This window comes from Felis catus, chromosome B1, assembly GCF_018350175.1.
Source record: "Felis catus isolate Fca126 chromosome B1, F.catus_Fca126_mat1.0, whole genome shotgun sequence".
Lineage (NCBI taxonomy): Eukaryota > Metazoa > Chordata > Mammalia > Carnivora > Felidae > Felis > Felis catus.
In genome coordinates, this window is record NC_058371.1 from 68,879,705 (window position 1) to 68,900,285 (window position 20,581).

At 40.4% G+C, this 20,581-nt stretch overlaps 1 protein-coding gene across 6 annotated transcripts in view; it reads right to left on the bottom strand.

Annotated features, from left to right (window-relative positions):
* The window catches only part of FNIP2 (folliculin interacting protein 2), a 133,864-nt gene that overhangs the window by 43,757 nt on the left and 69,526 nt on the right, over positions 1-20,581 (bottom strand). For 3 of the 6 annotated variants that reach the window (XM_023252720.2, XM_023252723.2, XM_019828773.3), the window contains exons 3-9: positions 19,157-19,297; positions 16,042-16,142; positions 15,869-15,940; positions 14,238-14,338; positions 13,976-14,065; positions 12,325-12,396; positions 2,860-2,989 (exon numbers count right to left, since the gene is read on the bottom strand). In XM_023252720.2, coding sequence (XP_023108488.1) covers positions 2,860-2,989; positions 12,325-12,396; positions 13,976-14,065; positions 14,238-14,338; positions 15,869-15,940; positions 16,042-16,142; positions 19,157-19,297 — 707 coding nt within the window. Of the gene's footprint in view, positions 1-2,859; positions 2,990-12,324; positions 12,397-13,975; positions 14,066-14,237; positions 14,339-15,868; positions 15,941-16,041; positions 16,143-18,886; positions 19,119-19,156; positions 19,298-20,581 lie in introns of those variants that run through there. The other 3 variants (XM_023252722.2, XM_023252721.2, XM_045055728.1) reach the window with 2 other exon arrangements.

The window sequence follows — 20,581 nt, forward strand, 5'->3', positions numbered from 1 at the left end:
ATTTTGATAACCTGACAAAGGAATATAGAAAAATGAGCCAGGAAAGACTTATGATGAATCAAGATAATAGCATTATTATGTAAAATTATGATGCTGAAATATTAATTTTGCAATCTATAGTTTTTCTTCATATTTCACTATTATTCCTATTATATTTTGTAAGCAAAATATTTTTTAAATCTTTACCTTTTAGTACCTTTAATAGTACTTTTCCTTACTTTTTGAACAAAGGGGCTCCACATTTTCTTTTTTTTTTTATTGTATTTTGTGAGAGAGAGAGAGAGAGAGAGAGAGAGAGAAGGCAAGCAGAGGAGAGGGGAAAGGGAGAGGGAGAGAGAGAATCCCAAGTAAACTCCATGCTCAGCACACAGCCTGTTGCAGGGCTCGACTCCATGACCCTGGGATCATGACCTGAACGAAAATCAAGAGTTGGATGCTCAAGCCACTGAGCCACAGAGGCGCCCCTGGGGGCATTTTCATTTTTGAACTAAAAATACTTATTTTAGTTGTAAGTTCATTAGATATTCTTTAGTTTCTAAAGCCAGATCTCAATTCAAATTAGAATGTTGAAGAATTTTTAGAGGAGTGAGTTGGAGAATGCTATTCAACTTGAGATTTAATCCTGAAGGGGTGGAAAAACATTTTTAGTAAAGAGATGCATAGTGGCGCCTGGGTGACTCAGTTGAGTGTCCGACTTCGGCTCAGGTCATGATCTCACAGTCTGTGAGTTCAAGCCCCACGTCAGGCTCTGTGCTGACAGCTCAGAGCCTGAAGCCTGCTTCGGATTCTGTCTCTCTCTCTCTCTCTCTGGCCCTCCTTCACCCATGCTCTGTCTCTCTCTCAAAAATAAATAAATGTGGGGCGCCTGGGTGGCGCAGTCGGTTAAGCGTCCGACTTCAGCCAGGTCACGATCTCGCGCTCCGTGAGTTCGAGCCCCGCGTCGGGCTCTGGGCTGATGGCTCAGAGCCTGGAGCCTGTTTCCGATTCTGTGTCTCCCTCTCTCTCTGCCCCTCCCCCGTTCATGCTCTGTCTCTCTCTGTCCCAAAAATAAATAAATATTGAAAAAAAAATTAAAAAAAAAATAAATAAATGTTAAAAAAATTAAGAAAAAAAAAGAAATGCATAAAGCGGAAGATTTCTCAAGACCCGTCATTCTCTTCAATCACAGAAGCTGCTGTAATGGCAGGGAGGGAGGTGGGATGCCTTCTTTTGACCACTGTAGTGATGGTAATGATAATGATGGCAATAAGTGCAAATAAGTCATCCTGACTAGTATTTTCTTTCCCATGTCTTGTCTTAGCTTGACTTGACTTGCTGTATCTCATTTAATTCTCCCAACAACACCATGAGGCTGGTACTAGCACAAATAAGGCAGATGCCGAAGCAACACTTTGAATCCAGACTAATTCACTGTCACGTACACCTAGTGAGTGGCAGAGCTAGGACTTGTCCTCACACCAAAGTCCGCCATTCCACTCAAAGTCCACCAACCACCAAACAGTTCCTCAGCGAGTGAAGCAGCTATATGTTTTTCTCTTGGCCGAGCTAGCTAGGATTGTGAGAATAACAGAAGAGAGGCAAGCAGCCTGACATGTGCTATACACACACCCTAACCCTTGTTTCTCAGCTTGTTATTTAAGCGCCATCTCCTCCATGCATGGCTCTGCCATGCCCCCCATGACCACCAGCAGGTATTCTCTCCCTCCCCTGAGTCCCAAAGTGCTTTATGCCCTGCCCATGGCATTTATAGTTTAACATCTTTATTAAAAAATTTTGATGTCTATTTATTTATTTTGAGAGAGAGAGCATGCACAAGCAGGGTAGGGGCAGAGAAAGAGAGAGAGAGAGAAAGAGAAAGAAAGAGACAGGGAGGGAGGGAGGGAGGGAGGGAGGGAGGGAGGGAGGGAGGGAGGGAGAGAAAATGCCAAGCAGGCTCCATGCTGTCAGCACAGAGTCCAAAGTGGAGCTCAAACTCAAGAACCGTGAGATCATGACCTGAGCCAAAATCAAGAGTCGGACACTTAACTGACTAAGCCACCCAAGAGCCCCTACAGTTTAACGTCTTTATGCCATTATTTATGTGCATATCGCCTTCCCTACCAGTCAACAAACTATACTAGTAGTTCACAAATGCAGGCATGTAACTGAATCATCTTTACACCTTCACGGATCCCTACACATGGTGATTACTAGCGAACTCACTAAATCAACCAATTTACATGTGAATTTTTATAGGTACAACCTATACTAATTCCCTTTAAGGTTTTGGGTTGTAGGAAGAAGAAAGTGGAAGCTACTGATGTAACATCATAACGAGCCAACCATGTGTATTTTGCAAAACAACTAAACTTTAGAACTAAAATTCAACTGCAATGAAGGCAGAATATACCTCGACGCCATCTTTATAATCAGAGTCGTGACCACTCAGTTTAAGAATTTAAGTTTTATGAAAAGAGTATGTCCCAATCCTTGAGTTCACAGGTTTCCAAAGACCACACTGGTGGTCTTACTGTGAAGTAAGCCAAGGAAGAGATTTATTCCACCCCTCTAGCTCCCAAGAGCTGTATCTGGAAGGGAGCCAATTCAAAGAGAGAGCACACTCACCTTAAATAACACCAAGTCTAGCTCGTACACGGCACAATGACCCAGATTATTCCCCAGTGTCTTCCAAACCAGATTGCTGTTTGGCTTCTATATTTATTCTTTTTATAAAACTTATCACTTGCAAATTTTCAGCCTAAGCTGAAGCTAACCAAGAGGTCTTAGTTCTTTTTCCACTGACAACAGGTGAGTACTGCCAGTTTGTTTGAGCTGCCTGCAACTAGTACCTTTCTTAGCAAGAGCAAACTTGCAACTCACCTCCTTGGAATGATGCCATTTTCCAAACTTGTTGTCTGACTTCGAAGCCAGCGGCGCTGGTAACTACTGGAAGAGGATGTGGAGGAGCTTGGAGATGGAAAAGGTGTAATCAAAAGGCTGCTAAGTGAGGCTGTGGGGAAGAAAATTTGAAAGTTCAAAGTCCAGGTAAATGAATCCTCTCGTAGCTACACAACATACATGCCAAGTGACCTAAATTTTCGGGTTCTACCAGCCATATCCAGCAGGGGGAGACTATGACTTCTCTCTTACAAAGAAAATATCCTTTAAAAAGGAAAATAAATTTAAAAAATAGGGATTACAGACATAGCAACTGCATCAATCACGAGGCCCCACATTAAAAAGGCAACATAATTAATACTAACTTCATCAGAATGTAAATGCAGATTTCCAGGACAACGGTTCACACAGCATCATTGTTATACACCTGATAACTAATGTCATATACAATGTTTATGGACATATATTTTCTCCTCTTAACTACTTCTTCATTTTCTATTTTGAGGTGAAATCCAGGCAAATAAGTAGTTCCTCCACATAGTATCCTCTCTCCGATCCCCTATCTCCAAATACACAATACATATTTATGCTCCTTCCCTCCAGCAACCAGCTCCCCACAGCCACTTCCTTGGCTGTGAAAAAGCAACCTCTAGTCTTAAATATATTTTCTGCTTGGATTACTTTTTTGCCTCAGAGCCTCTCTCTGCTTCTTTCGTCTACAAAGTATTAAATGCCTGCACTTAGGCTCTCAGTGTGAGCTGACATGCCAGCCCAGACTTCTTTAACAGGCAGGGAGGGACCCGTCCCTTTTAGGGTAGGCAAAGGCATTCTTACAAAGCAGAGCTGCTTGATGGAGGTCTACTCGTTTGGAAGAATGAAAGAAGATAGACTCTTTTACTTTCCTTGGGCTAAGGAATTAGACCCTGAAAAGTCAGTCCAGTGGAAAAGAAAATGGGGTGCTATGTTGAAAGCTGGTCAATGTTTTCAGAAGCAGATCACAGGACAAAGGAAATTGACTTCAGGACACATAATATATTATGCTCACGGATATCACTTGATAAGGCAATTTCCCATATAAAGTTTTACATTTTAATTTATGCTTTCATAGGCAGATGTAAATAACCTGACTCCCTGACCTGATTTCTTAAATACCCCAGGAGTTACTTGGCTGTTAGTCAATAATCAGTCAGCAAATGCTGGAGTGTGTACAATGTGCCAGGTGTTGCGTGTGGCAACTGGGATACACTGGTGGACAAGACAGACACACATCCGCCTGCGTGGAGCTTCAAACCTACATGAATAGCAATGAACTTGCCAGGCTACGGAATTAGATGCAAAACAACTCAAGGTTCTTTGCACAGCAGAGGTGCGTGACATGGTTTTCTTCTAATTTAGTCACTACTCATAACAAAGGTGTTTGGTACATCTAAATCAGCTTTGCATCCCTGTATCCAGCCAGGACAGCTCCTTGAACACAACAGGCAATAAATCGTTAGTGAACGTACGGCACTTCTTCACTAAAGTATCACCCAGATGTGGCTGGCCCCAACAGGCTTGCCTCTGTTCTGACCTGGTTTCACCCTGAGGCTGGACTTAACTGCCCAAAGTCAAATCCTTATTTGAAATATCAGTGGTGGGTAATTTTCCTGACAATGTCGAAGGGAGATAGAAGAGAGTTTTTCCTCAAAATCACACAAAACTACTTAATAAAAAAATCCCAATTAGACATTTGTGCCACATCCTCAAGCTCTAAAAGTCCCCCATAAGGTACACAAACTCTTCATTCCCTATTCCTAAATCTTCAGGGTCCCCTGTCTCTCCCTGACTTATGCTGATCAATTCAACTTCTTGGCAGGTGGAGGACAGGGCTGAGGGGCAGTACTTGTTTCATAAACATTTTTTTTCCCTGTCACAGAGGCAAGATGGAGATGACTCTGAGGGCCAAATTTATTCTGGAAATTAAAGGTATAGCTATACAATTCAGTTTAGTAAACTGAGTAAAAGCCCAGGCTCCTGGTTCAAATCCTACCTCTGCTACTCACCAGCTGTTACATGTAACACTTGGGCAGTTTACTTAAACTGTTAGCTTTCTCATCTGTAAAATGAGGACAGTAAAACACCACACCTCAGTATTTTCCATGAGAACTACAATCTGCTAGTGAATTGTGAATTATTTAGTGAACTGACACCACCATTAAAAAAAAAAAAAAAAAGCGGGCGCCTGGGTGGCTCATTTGGTTAAGCATCTGACTCTTGATTTCAACTCAGGTCATGATCTCACAGTTCGTAAGATGGAACCCCACACTGGGCTCTGTACTGACAGCGCGAAGCCTGCTTGGGGTTCTCTCTCTCTCTCTCTCTCTCTCTCTCTCTCTCTCTCTTTCCCCTGCTTGTGCATTCTCTCTCAAAATAAATATACTTAAAAAAGATAAAAAATTAAAAAGAAAAAACATAAGAGTATATTGCAGTGCTATTAACTGATGAAACTTTTGTTATGTATAAAGAAAGATGTTTGTTACTGGATCATAACATAAAATGCATTAATTAGCATGAACTTCAGACAAAAGAGAAGTTTGAAAAGCAGTGACCTATTTCATAAGGTTCCTGTGAGGATTAAACAAATCAATACATGCAAAATACTTATTAGCCCCCACAATAAATGCTGGCTATTTACTCCCTCTGATAATTCTTGGAACAGGAAAGCTAAGTATACAACATTTTGGAGTACTAAAATGTTATTAGTTCTGATTAGTTGATTATGAAAACAACCTAGGATTTGTAATAGACATGTGAAAGGGAAGGGAAACAATTAAAAAAAATAAAACACAGAAGAGAATAATCCTTTCTCATTATAAAATACCGAATAAAATTTTTTATGGTATATAAGTGAAATATTAAGCTAAAGTGCTGGCTTAGTGCTATCAAGCATTTCCTTATCAAAATATGTTAATACTATTTAATATGATTTTTATGTTAAAGTACTATGGTATATCATCGTCGATCACACACAATAGGAAGCTATTAATATAGTTGATAACTCTCAAATGGGAGAACAGCCCTAATTTTGGTCTACAACTCATTGCCATTTTCATGAGAAAAGGGTGGATTCAGATAACTGTTTCATTAACGTTTAATGCATTTGGTAGTTGGCTAGACTCTTCCGTCTCTTCTGCAGCTTGGACTGGCACGGGTCTATGTGTATTTGGAAACAATCCCGTCACAGTGAGAAGACTAAGTTAATGTGATTAGGCCCCTTATTTCCTCTCCAAGTGCATCTTATACCACCCGCCCTTACTACATTCCAGCCTCCTTGCTATTCCTTATACACTAAGCTCCAAAGCCTGTTTCCACTCTCGGTTTCTGCACTAGCTGTTCCATGCCCAAAATGCTCTTTGCTCTGATCTTCATGGCAATCCAGTCAGCTGAACATTTCACCTTCTTGGAGAGGCCTCCCACGAGCACCCCATACGTTCTACTTTTCCTCAGTGTAAGTGCTTACCTACATTTTACTATCTATTATCTGTGTTTCCTCTATTAAACATAAACTCCATGAGATCATGGATCAAGATGATCCCTGATCTAGCCCCATATCCTACGAAAACGCCTGGCACATAAGATGCTCAAGAAATATTGCTGCATGAAGAGTGAGCAAATGGTTATGGGAAGAACAGCGATGTCTGTCTCAATCGGTAATTATGACAGAAACAAAGCATTAGGGAGGCAAATTTCTACAGAGAATTCAAAGTGTGAGTTCGTTAAAAGTTTCCTGCGGTCAAAGCTGTATGCAGAGCACATGGATTTTCTCTTTTTCCTCCCTACCCTCATTTCAAAACATTCTTTTGTTGTTGTTGTCGTTTTGTGGTGGTAGTGGAGGCAGTGATGGTGATGGACAGCAGTAGTACAGCTCTGACCCTGAACACTTTTTATATTTGGCACAGAGGGCACTACATCCAAAACACAGCAATCATCTTTTTTTGCTGTAACACTGATGGTGCTTCGCTTAGAGTTTTTGCTTCAACACTTGAAAAATACGAGGTTCCTTAAAGTGTACCAGTCGTATTTCTCATTACAAAGGAACAGAAGCATTTTCAAAGGTCAATTAATAGAGCTGTGATTATTGTCGGATAGGAAAATGCCATTTTAAATAAACCAAATAAATATGTTAATTGGCAAATCAAATTTTAGTTAGCACGTCATAGTTACCAAACCACAGAGTGATTTTAAGACGATATGGGGTCCTCAAAAGTGTCCCAGGTCTTTTAAGTTTTAATAAAATTCCTATCAAGTTCCCTCAGTGAAAAGACAAAGAAAATGTCCTCACCACCACGATTTCAAAACACCTTAATTTTTTTTGTTTGTTTGTTTTGAGAGAGAGAGTGTGTGAGCAGGGGACGGGCAGAAAGAGAGGGGGACAAATGATCTGAAGGAGCCTCCGTGCTGCCAGCAGTGAGGCTGACGTAGGGCTCGAACTCAAGAACTGGGAGATCATGACCTGAGCCAAAGTCCAACATTCAACAGACTGAGCCACCCAGGTGCCCCCAAACACGTTAATTTTTAAAAATAGAGAATTTTTTAGGGTAGCTCTAGGTTCATAGAAAAACTTAGTGGAAGGTACAGAGCTCTGTCCATATAGCCCCTGCTGTCACATACACAGAGCCTGCCCCATGATGAATATCACACACCAGAGTGCTATACTTGATACAGCTGATGAACCAACACTCAAGCAAAATCAGCCAGAATCCATAACTCACCACAGAGTTCACTCTTAGTGTTGTACTTTGAGTTCCAACAAACGTGTACTGACATGTACCGTCTACTACAGTATCAATGAAAATATTTCCAGTTCCCTAAAAACCCTCTGTGCTCCATCTACTCATCCCTCCCTGCCCCTGTCCCCACTCCTGGTAACCACGGATCTTTTTACTGTCTCTATAATTTTGCCTTTTCCAGATGTCACACAGTTGAACTCCTATAATAGGTAAGTCTTCTCAGCTCAGCTTCTTACACTTAGCCATATGATTTAAGTTTCTCTCATATTTTGTCCCAGTTTGATAGCTCATTCCTTTTTAGCACTGAATAATATTTCATTGAAAGCACCTTAAATTTTAATTCCTTAGTTAGGATATAAACTCTAGCCGAGCCTTGGTGATCAAGCCTCTACAATTATGTGCCAAGTTATTTAACCTTTGTATGCCTTTTAATTCATAGTCTGTAGTCTAAGAATGAAGTGCCTACAAAGACTTTTGCGAAGAATAAAAATTCTCTTGGTTCTTTGCTCTTCCATATAAGTGAGAGTTATTTTGTCTGGCTTCACAAGGGAAGGTCTTCTTTTAATAAAGTTTTTTTTTTTTATTTTTTATTTTTTCAACGTTTTTTATTTATTTTTGGGACAGAGCGAGACAGAGCATGAACGGGGGAGGGGCAGAGAGAGAAGGAGACACAGAATCGGAAACAGGCTCCAGGCTCCAAGCCATCAGCCCAGAGCCTAACGCGGGGCTCGAACTCACGGACCGCGAGATCGTGACCTGGCTGAAGTCGGACGCTTAACCGACTGCGCCAACCAGGTGCCCCTTAATAAAGTTTTAAAATCTCTCCATAACTGTATCACACATCTTTGTTTAGAATTATTCTAGATCCCTAGTTTGGGATGCTATCTGCATTACTTTTTTATTCTAATTTTTCTTAAACAGGTAATAAGAATGCAAATGTAGAAAGGAAAAAGCTAAAGCAAAAGAGTCAGCAAATTTGTGAAATGGAAAACAAACATTCATGCCAGGAGAATAACCAAAGGTCTGACTTAAAATATGAGAAGTATAAAGAAATGAAGAAATGGAGTTCTGTCCAAGCTACATTACAGACTGCCAAGTTCATATATAGAAGGCAAGGCAAAGCCCAAAGTAAAGGCTTGAGAGTAATGATGTAAAAAGACATTTTTAGATTGGGACAGTTTCTTACATAGTCTGTGGAAAGAAGAATAAACCAAAAGTGCCAGTCCCCAGTGATCCCTGCCTCACACGCCAAAAAGGACAGTACTGACACAAAAGGGATCAGATGCCCACACCCTGAGTTGTAGGAGGCCCTGGTGCTGGGGAGCAGTTGGAGACCACAGCTCAGCAATTCTCTAGTCTGCACTTCTAGTCTCAGGTGGGCAGGGCAGAAAGCTCCAAACCTTATCTGAAGCCTGGAGGTGATGAGACAGTTTCACAACAATTTCCCAGGGGAGACAGAAAGTGAGTGGGAGATGATGTCCCAGCATCTCCTTGGGGCCTCCCATTCTCTTGTGTTCCCAGAGGAGCACAATCAGTACCGCCAAGACTCACATAAAGTGAGTTCAAGCCTTTGCCTACATTTATACACTCAAGGTCAACGGGATGCCACGGCCTTTCTCCCACACAGACAACAAACAAAGCAGTACCCTCCTTGACTCTTGCCACTCTTTACAAAGCACTCTATCAGTTAAATCAATGAAGAATTCAGATCCAAGTGGGATGTCATTTTGCATTATTCAGTGGTGACACACGTTGTAATAAACAGTCTGACTCCATTTTTTGATGTCTGACTGCCGATACCTTTTAAGCTTCTCCTCTCAAACCTCTTCCTTGTCTGCCCCACATCTGGGCAAGGTGATGAGAAAGCCTAGAGGCTTTCTCCTTTGCAACCACTAGGAAGTTCAACCTGTGTGTGGAAGCTCTCACCCTGGCCCTACCCCCTAACCATCATAATAACCTGAAGATCATCTCCTTTCCCTTTCTCTCAAGGCATTTTCTTTTATTTTTAATGTTTATTTATTTTGAGAGCAAGAATACGTGCACATATGGGAAGGGGAGGGGCAGAGAGAGGGGCATGGAGACACAGATTCCAAAGCAGGCTCCAGGCTCCAATTTGCCAGCACAGAGCCCGATGTGGGGCTCGAACCCACAAACCATGAGATCATGACCTGAGCTGAAGTCAGACGCTTAACCGACTAAGCCACCCAGGCACCCCTCTCAAGTCATTTTCTGACCAGCTTGGGAAGCCCATCCAGCTCTCACCAGAAAGTGTCATTACGTGAGTGATAAATACTTTCATACCCTCTTGCATGTGTGTGGTGTCATTAGTCTCGACATCCAAACCAAATTTGGGGTGGGATCCACCCTGTACCTGCAGAGCAGCCAAAACACATGTCCTAGTTGAATACTACGATGATGTGTATTCTTACACTGAAGGTTCATTTCAAAACACTTGAATAAAAATGAGAAGACATGTTAAAGTTTTTCTCATACTGATCTTCTGCCTATTTTACTACTTTTTTTAAAGTCAATTTATTTATTTTGAGAGTGAAAGAGAGAGAGAAAGCATGTGCATAAGTGGGGAAGGGAAAGAGAAAGGGAGAGAGAATCTCAAGCAGGCTCTGCTCTGTTGCTCTCAGCAGGGAACCTGAGGCAGGGCTTGAACTCAAGAACTGTGAGATCATGACTTGAGCCGAAGTCAGATGCCTAACTGACTGAGCCACCCAGGTGCCCCATGAGAAATTTCTTTTTAAAAGGAAGCTTCCTTGAGCTAATTTTACTGGGAATTTGCTTGTTGAGTATTGAAAATAAAATCAGAGGAAGAAAGGTGTCTGTGGAGGTAAATCTGTCCACCTCTGCGGGAGGACCTGCCAGTCACCCTCTCTTCTGTCCTAGAGTCAGGTGATCTAGATTTTATCTTAGCTATCCCTTCTCTCATTCCTTCAAGGCTTAAACTTTTCTAATACTGCTTTTAAGATCTCTCAGTTTCTGCCTTTGTACATGATTCCGCTACGATTTTTGATTTGTGGTTTAGATCTGAGGTAGATTCTGTGCTGTAGAAGAAGGGCAGTGAAGCAGTGATCTGGAAATGGAGGCCTTGGAGGAGTGTGGGTTTTTTTGCCTGATGCACACATCAGACACGCAGCCTCTGCCTTCCACTAAAGACTAAGAGCACCCCACTGGTTTTACCAGTGATACAGGACACCTTCACCAAACAGGCCAGCCAGCCAGTGCCTCAGATGCCTTTCTTCCTTGCCTTCCTTTCATTTCTGTATCCATCTCTGGCCCTCAGACACACCTCAAAGGAGTCCTCATGTTCCTTTTGTGTGGTACCAGGGTCCTTCATCCCACTCCGTACAACTCTGCTCCTGAGTTATTAAATGAAATGTCATTTGTTACTGAATCCCCTTCCTTTGTTTATGTATGTCACGTATAAAGTACACCGGATTTTATTTATGATGAAATAAAAACAACTGATTGCTTTTGGTCTTCATAATCTTTTTTTGTAAACTTGAGCATTGAGCCATTGGTCAGAAATGTAACTCCTGCTGCTTAGACTTGTATCATTTTCATTTAAAGCAATTTTTGTACAAACATGAAATCTGAGAAGGTAAAGAGTAACTCATGAACTGCTAAAAAGAACACTGTTTTTAAATTTTAAATTTGATTTGTATTCAATGGTCTTAGGAGAATTTCCCCATTCCTTAGGGGGTGCTGTCAGCATTCTCTACTAGAGGAGTAGCTGAGCTTTGAGCTACATCAGTGCATCAGTACATCAGTTCCTCAAAGGCTGTGAATGTGTACTGAAGATCTTAACGTCCCAAAGCTCAGCTCCCTGCCCTGGTAGGGCCCACCTGAACAGGGCTGGCTGGCACTGGAGCTAGTTTCGTTAGGGTTGAATTTCAAGGCAAGAAGAAATGGGTACCACCATGGAACCAAAATCACTCTCAGTCAAAATTGCTGTCTTAGGGGCGCCTGGGTGGCTCAGTCAGTCTGACTGGCTCAGGTCACGATCTCAGTTCGTGGGCTCCAGTCCTGCGTCAGGCTCTGTGCTGACAGATCGGAACCTAGAGCCTGGAGCCTGCTTTGGATTCTGTGTCTCCCTCTCTTTCTGCCCCTTCCCCCATTTGCACTCTATCTCTCTCTCAAAAATAAATAAACATTAAAAAAAATTTTTTTTAATTAAAAAAAAAGAAATTTCTCAAATACAATATAGTCTCATATGAGTTTAGGTTTAGAAAAAACTAGTCCATGTTGTACAATCACTCCTAGATGCTGTATATCAACGTTCTGGGTCTTCAGACACATGAGACTACCTTAGAATATGGAAAAGGAGGGGCGTCTGGGTGGCTCAATCAGGGAAGCGTCTGACTTCGGCTCAGGTCATGATCTCACAGTTGGTGGGTTTGAGCCTCACGTCAGGCTCTGTGCTGACAGCTCAGAGCCTAGAGCCTGCTTCGGATTCTGTGTCTCCTTCTCTCTCTGCCGCTTCCCTGCTTGCACTCTGTCTCTCTCTCTCGAATATAAATAAATATTTAAAAATTAAAAAAAAAAAAAAAAAAGAATATGGCAAAGGAAAAAACCCAGAAGGTGAGACCTGTCTTCTATTTTCCCACCTACTTAATCATTACAGATAGTTCACTCTATCAACTAAACATATAAAAGGAAGTGCAAATACCTGATCTAGCAATACCGCTGTCCCGGTCTTCATTCTGTCCTCTGCTTGGCATGTCAACTGGAGTGCTATGTGCTAAGATAAAGGCAAAAGGTAACAATGTTATTGAACTTCCAAAGAAGGCCTTGTTTAAAAGCCACTACAGTAATTTTTACATTTCAAAGTAGGCTACTGCTATTGATGGTTGGCATACGTGTATATATGAAAATTAACGAGAAAGCAAAATTAAATACATAAAACACAATGGTGAGAGTAAAAACAGAACCAAGTAATTACCTGTCTTTACCCTACTGTAGCATAAAAACTTGTTGGAGTGGTGCCTATTTCTAAAGCAAACTGAATAATAAACTATTCATGCAGTTGATAAAATGAACAAACATTCTCAGGCAGATACTTCCAGCCATTGTCCTCATCATTAGTAATATTTAAATAGCACCGTATTTTCAAAATGCTTTATAATCAGTTTTATTAGTAACTATAGGCAACTTAGGAAACAGAAATATTTGAATACCATTTCATAAATTTAAAAAATGTTTCTGTTTATAACCCACTCTCTTGGCAGATAAAAACCCCTTCATTTTCAAATATTTCTTCCTCCATTTCTTTTCCATATACACCCAGTATCACTGTAGAGTTACTGAGAAAAACGAATATCCTGGCATGAATTTTAGAAAACACTCTAAAGTATTACAGACTTGTAGGAATGCTTCAGATTCATCATACATATTGAGCTAGAGGGTAGAGGACATATTGCTATAGTAAGCTTTACAATGTATGAGAAACCCAGGGCCCTGCCTGATTATTATACTTTCCAGATAGTTTTTGAAGACTGTTTATTTTCATAATTTTGAAGAGAGGATATAAACATGTTAGCCTCACTCTAAGTAGGTGGGAAGGTGTCACTTTCATCGGGGTGTCAGTTAACTAATAGAGCTTAGCACATTTCCAGCTACAAAGAACAGAATGAGGAATACCATTTGTCATAAACATAACCTTTAATGTTAGTAATGAAGATTCCCCACACTTGTTAATCATGCCAGACTTCAACAGACATTCAACAGCTTTAGCTAGCAAGGCCAGTTAAATCTAAGAATTTACCTACCCAGAGAGACCGAGATGATTATACCTGTAAAGAACCTAGAAACTGCATTTAAACTACTTAAATGCTAGAGAGAGTAGGGGTGGAAAGGAGAGAGAGAGAGAGGGAGAGATGAGGTGGCTGAGGAAGAGAAAAAGAGAGAGAGGGAGAGAGAGAGAGAGGTCTTCCATGCTCTTATTAGGTGACTTTTGAAGAAACTCTGTGCAGGTGGGGATGCAGGTGACTAAATGGATAGAAGTATATACCATGGGAAAGGAAAACAGTTCAGACCTGAAGAGGCCCAGGAAAATCAGAAAATATAATCCTCTTAGAAACACTAAGGGCTCATTTCAGATCAAAATCAGCTTACACTGGGGTATTAGCAAAGACATTTACAATAGAAGTTCACTGGTGGAATTTTTCAAAACACCGTGAACTTGGCTGCATTTGAAACTATTATCTCAAGAGCCCCTTGGATTTCTAGAGAGGCACCAAACAGGATTTTTTTCTAAGAAACTGCACAGGAGTTATTACTAATGTGTGTGGGTCACACTGTTCTCAGCATTCCACACAAACCTGCAAAGAAAGAAGCGCTCCGGGTGAGCCGGAGAGGTCCTCCTTCAGCTACGCCCTGTAGCAGTTTGCTGCCGCATGCTTGCAGCAGACCTAGAGACAGAGACACACGGAAGAGGGCCAACAAAGTACACACACAAAAATAAACACAGATTAAAGATAATGCAAAAAAACAAAACAAAACAACAAACTCAAATAAAGCAAAACACACACCCACAATAGTGGTATTCAGAAAGAAAGAGCCCAGTTATGTGGCTGATTTTACCTAGGTTACTTCCAGTACGACAAGGACCCAAGTTATTCTGATTTGTGTTGAGTTTTCCCAAATTAGGATCCTGGTGGATGTATTCAAAGCTGTCTTGTAAGCTACATCCAGAGAAGGAGGGGAAAGGAGAGAGAGAAGAAAAATATCAAGAGATGAATAAGACTGTTTTCTAACAAACTCTCAAACACAGGCAACTTACCAGTTGTTCCAACTTTCCTTATAAATGAATAAAGTCTCACATCTACCAAAGGAAACTAAACTTTAGGGGAAAGGAAAAGACAAAAAAACTTTTTGAAGGCAGTCCAACCTATAAAACTAAACAACGTATTCCTAACAATTTTACATTATATAATGCGACATGGAACTCTACAAATTTGGCTTTGGTGACTGACATCTAGGATATCGCTATTCATTTCTAAATTGTGTTTTAGTAACTGACACTCAAGATGTTACTATTCATTTCAAGGGTAATTTCACATAAAACTTCAAAATGAAATTGAGCTGAACTCTCAGTTAACATCTATGAGCAATTTAGAAAGTTTTTCCAGGAGGAGGATATAACAGAAATTATGATTCCCACAGGAGTTTGACTTCACAACATCTAAGAAGTTAGAATTACTCATAGACACAAATGTGAGAGAAGCCAATTTTAATAATTTACTTGATTTATTAACAAGTAAAATAAACATCAAGACTTCAAGGAGAATACAACATTAATAGGGCCAAAATAATTTTTACTTAAATGTGAGCTCGATATTCTTTTATAGGGAATTAGTGTATAACTGAAAGGGTCTGAAAAAGAGTATCTCACAAAAAAAACCATCAATTCTCATATAGGCTTAAGTCATGCCAGACCAATGTTAAATGCTCAAACAAGTTAAATCCATTATTTTGTTGAAGAGTAAGCAGAATTACTCAAAGGTACCCAAATCTACAAAGAAAAATATTTTTAATTTCCCAAGATTATGAAAAAAGAACGGCCTTCATTTGGCCTCTAAGAATATCCCTTTAATTTATAACAAACTTCTTTCAAACTTACGAAAGTATAGCAAAGGTTTTGTTTTATTCAAAAATGAAGCATATGAAATATTTCTGCTTGAAAAGTTCAAAGTGTATGAACAAATGTACCAGAATGAGAGTTAACATCAGTTTTCTTTGTCTACAAAGAAATATAAAATTAGAGGAGGAAAAAACTCAGGAGTGAAGATCAGGATATGGCCTGGTCCAGGTACCCACCAGTCATAGAGGCGACATTGACAGCTGAATAGATGGTGAGCACATATGACCCAGCCTGCCATACATGTGCCCCACAGCCTGAAAAAACTCACTATGTGCTTCATTTCTTTAGAAATAAATTAACTAGCCAACCAGTTTTTTTGTTTTTGTTTTTGTTTTTAAGATAAAACAGCACTGAGAAATAAACAGTCATTTGTCTTTAAGGCCAGCTAATAAAGTCAAAGGCCTTTTCATATACATTATGTGCAGGAAAATGGCCATTTCTTTGTTAATGTGGACTCATCTCACTTCTTATTTCAAAAATATGTATGGTCTTCAAAGAACTACTCTTTCCAGAAACAGCCACTTAAAAAAATGGGGAGGGAGGGTGGATTGGTACAAAATCCCACACTTACTTATTTGTACTCCCACAGAAGCTGCCCATTCTAGCTGAGAACACCTTACTAATCATCAGTTGTGGAGGAGAACTAGAAGAAAAAAAAGAGAGAGAGAGAAAGTATTTTTGAATAAGAAAGCAGTTTCACCATTCCGTTTTTCACAAATAGTAGGAAAAGAAGCCCAAACTCACCGTATATAGTGTATCTTTAAAGTGGAGCCTTTGTAACTCATTGCAACCGAGCCAAACATCATTTCCCCTAGCATGTTGACATCAGAAGCGGGTCTTGTGTACTGCATACATTAAAGAAACCAAAATCAAAGTTAATATGTGGCACAACATGATGTGCGATGCAAAAGAAAATAACATTTGGGGCACCTGGGTGGCTCAGTCAGTTAAGCGTCTGACTTTGGCTCAGGTCATGATCTCATGGTTTGTGGGTTCGAGCCCTTTGCTGGGCTCTGTGCTGACAGCTCAGAGCCTGGAGCCTGCTTTGGATTCTGTGTCTCCCTCCTTCTCTGCCCCTCCCTTGCATGTGCTCTGTGTCTCAAAAATAAATAAACATAAAAAAAAATTTTTTTTTAAGAAAATAACATTTATTGATCTATGGGGTCCTTCTTTAGTTTATTAGCAGATAATTAAAACTATTTCTCAAAGCAGAAACTGATCATTTTACAGTCTTAATCCATAATGGTGATTGCCTATTTTTTTCCCATATTATTACTTATGTTCATGATTTTGTATACACAGTATCTTCATGTAGGATCCAAGTGTTTCACCAAAGATCGTTTTTAATCTTGCTATGAAAAATAAAGATTTTTATTATCTCCATTTATAAACTTTAAAGATTAAGTTCTGAAAAAAAAAAGGGTAACTCTTTTCTTGGTACTATGCTAAGCAAAATAAGTCAGTCAGAGAAAGACATATCATATGATTTCACTCATATGTGGAATTTGATAAATTCAACAGACGAACATAGGGGAAGGGAGGGGAAAATAAGATAAAAACAGAGGAGGGGGGAAACCATAAGAGACTCTTAAATACAGAGAACAAACTGAGGGAGGTGGGGGGTTTGGGCTAAATGGTGATGGGCAATAAGGAGGGTGCTTTTCAGGATGAGCACTGGTGTCATATGTAAGAGATGAATCACTGGGTTCTACTCCTGAAGCCAAGACTACACTGTATGTTAACTGACTTGAATTTAAATTTTAAAAAATAATAATTTCAAAATACATACATATATATATGTATATATATCCTGAATAAAAATACAGTTCAGCATTATTCACCTCAATAATTAATAGTGTTGAATGAAAATGCCAACTGGCACAGGTAGGGTTTTGTGAGGGTCCAAAAGATGACAGATGGTCTGATACCTCTGAAGTTTTACAAAAAAATATTTCAAAAACATCTGACCCCTGTACCTTCTGGCCAGTCTTTCTCATCCCTTTCGTCATCCAAAAGGGGGGCCTGTGCTACCTCCACTTTCCCAGATCTCATCTGCTTGTTAACCTACTGCAGCCTCATCTATTCAAACTGCTCTAGTAATGACTTCTGCCTTCCTGTCAAATCCAATGCACCCTTTCCAGTTTGCTTTCTTAAACATGTCTCATGGTATCTGGTGTTCTTATTTACCCTCGTCGAATCTTCTTTCTTAGATCTTCCCTTGAACAGGATTGTTCCTCAGAGGACACTCCTACTCACCGTCTGCATTCTCAACCCCTCTTAGGATTTTGGTTATTCTTTACATAGGAATACTTCCCACATCTTTTATCTCCAGGCCCAGACCTCTCCCTGAACTCTAGAATCCTACATCCAAATGAATTCATTCAGGTATCATTATATGTATGTAAAGATAATGTAACACATATTATACAATAATGTATTATAACGATGTGTGAATGAATGTATTTGGATGTAGGATTCTAGACACCTGATGAACATGATAGATGTGAATGTCAACCAAACTAGTGTGCTGCGGGCACCCCAGCACACCCTGACCAAGACAAAACAATGGTCCAGGATCCAGCCCATCCAGCCCTGCATTCTCTGCTAGCGTGCTTTCCATCCCAGCCAAAACATGGGAATCATTCTTAACACTGTCTTCTCAATCTTTTTTTTAAACTTCCAATCCACACACACACATTATATACACACAAGTACATGCACACACTAACAAACACATACACAACCTACTTATACATGTTTGCAGAGGAGAAAAGAGAAACAAATCTCTCAGCCTTGTTTAACGAGGCTCCTCTCTGTTTGGTTATAGCTCACGCCAACCTCTTCTCACTACATGCAGACAGAAACCAACTGTCTTTCACATTTTTTATTAATAACTTCCACCTACCGCCTCCATTTTATAATCTGCTTTTCCTTGGGGTACAGGGTCTATACGCCAATTGTGATTCTCAACTAGTTGAAAATTTCACTGTATACTTTTTAAATCACAAACCTCCTGGAAACTGAGGAGCACTGCGAAATAAGGGCAAATGCGTGGCACAAATCCTGAACATGAAATTAAAGTTCTATAGACCTGTGGCTGCTGGCAATTTACCCAGCTTTGCTTTTCCAGCAACATGGAAAATTCCACGAGTCAAAAAAGAAAAAAAAAATTGATACATTCTTCATCAGTTTATATCCTCCTGCTCTTCAGTATTTATGAAACATTTCTTCCCTTATTTCTAGTTAGCCAATATTTCTCAATAACCCAAATCCCTATCCTTTACTCTCTCTCTCTCTCTCTCTCTCTCTCTCTCTCTCTCTCTCACACACACACACACACACACACACACACACACACACACACACACACACACACACAGATGCCACTAGCCCTGTTATCCCTCACACTCAAGTTAGATCTTACCATTTCTTTCTTCTAAACAAGATTTTCTTCCTCCTACTGGCAAGTGCTATTTTCTTAGGATGCCCATATACATTCCCAGAATCCTTAGAATTTTTATGCCAAAACTGGAAACTGTGTGTTTTAATCTAGTTCTAACAACAAAGAGAGCAAAACAAAAGCACTTACCTCATTTGCAATATGTCTTCCTCATTCATCATTATAATATAGAATTCATATATTATACTTGATCACCTCGACTCGGATACAGTTTTTATCGAGAGAGAAAAGCCAAAGTGTGAAAAGAGCACTGACAGGACACATTTAAGAGCACATTGTGGAATACTTATGCTCATGTCCCTAGAGTAGAATCCTCCAGCAGCTATTATTCCCTGTGGAGAAATCACAGTAAATGACTTCAGCCCCACGGGGCATCTGGTTGGGCAGGGATGGTTTTACCTGGTACTTTGGAAGCTGCTCCTTAGCATGTTGTAAAGATGCCCCGGAAGAACTATGGGAAGAGGTGCTGCTGCTGCTGCCACCGCCGCCGCTTCCTTGACAGCACTTGGCTGACATTTTAAGAGACACATCCTCTGTTTTCTGGGTTGACAGACAGGCAAGATAAGGGATTGCTAAGTATATCGGGCTTCCTCAGCACGCTTTTCATTGGGAACTTCTTTGTCAAATCATTCTGTTATGCTGTGCCTAAGCTGCACAGAAAACCAGAAGCTTTTTTTCCTTCTCTATGAGGACAAGAATGTGGTCCCTGGGGGTCTGAAGAAGGGTAACTAGACAGGAGATGGTGGTCTTGTAGTAGGACTATTCGCCATAAGTGATTCAACTGTTATTTACAGTTCAGTTCGTACATTTCATGGATTTCGACTCCTGAAATCGTCAGTGAGATCTGATCTCTCTGTTTGGGTCACTAGAGGACCCATTAGTACTAATGGAAAGTCCTAATCTATAAAATTCACGTGGAGAAAGACAATGCTCCAAATGTTAGCCCTGTACCAGGCAAATGCAACAAACTAGGAAAGCAGAATTACTAATTTGGAAAGCCTGGGTTTGTGTTTTTAATGACACACCTCCTCTAGCACTCCTTTAAAAGTAAAAGGAGAGAGTTTGTGAAAGATAAACCAAAACTCTGAAACAGGAGCTCCTGTGAATTATACATCATGTGATGGAAAAGTGGCCTTTAAAGGTTAGGAGTAATATAAGATTATCTACTATATAGTCCCTAAACAGAGTTCACTGCTAATTTTATGACAGTGACATAAAGGTATAAAGATACACCTTTATTAATTCTTCCCTTCCGCCTACGCCAAATTATATTGCTCCCTACAGAAGCATCCCGTGCCATCTATGGTAGGTTATTTCTATTCTGTCTGAGTCTTACTTGCCTTTTTGTGTGCAGCTTTTGCTTGGAAAAACATGAATGCAACTGCAGCTTATCTAATCTCCAATGTGACAGTCACACTGGTGGTCTAATGCAAATGCCTGCAGTCATGTGCCTGATACAAACTCATGACGTTTTGTGCTTGCCAAGGGAGTGGGGGGCTGAAAATGGGAAAAGAATGTACGGAAAACACATACTGTGCTGGTCCATAACATTAGTCACTCCAGCAGTGACAGCATTCAAAGTCGTACTTGGTAATTCCCGGGTATCAGGCACTCCTTCAACACCCTCTTCAGATCTAGTTGTTACTTAATACCACTTAACCCAACACAGCCCCTCAGAGAGCCCAAAGTGACACTAAGTCCACACCTGCCTCACAGACTGCTAGACCCTCTGGCTGGGGTACAACATACTGAGCAGTCTATAATTGGAGATAGCACCTGGGACGGTGAGTCGAGCACTACTTGTTTGGACTCTTTCTGTAGCCT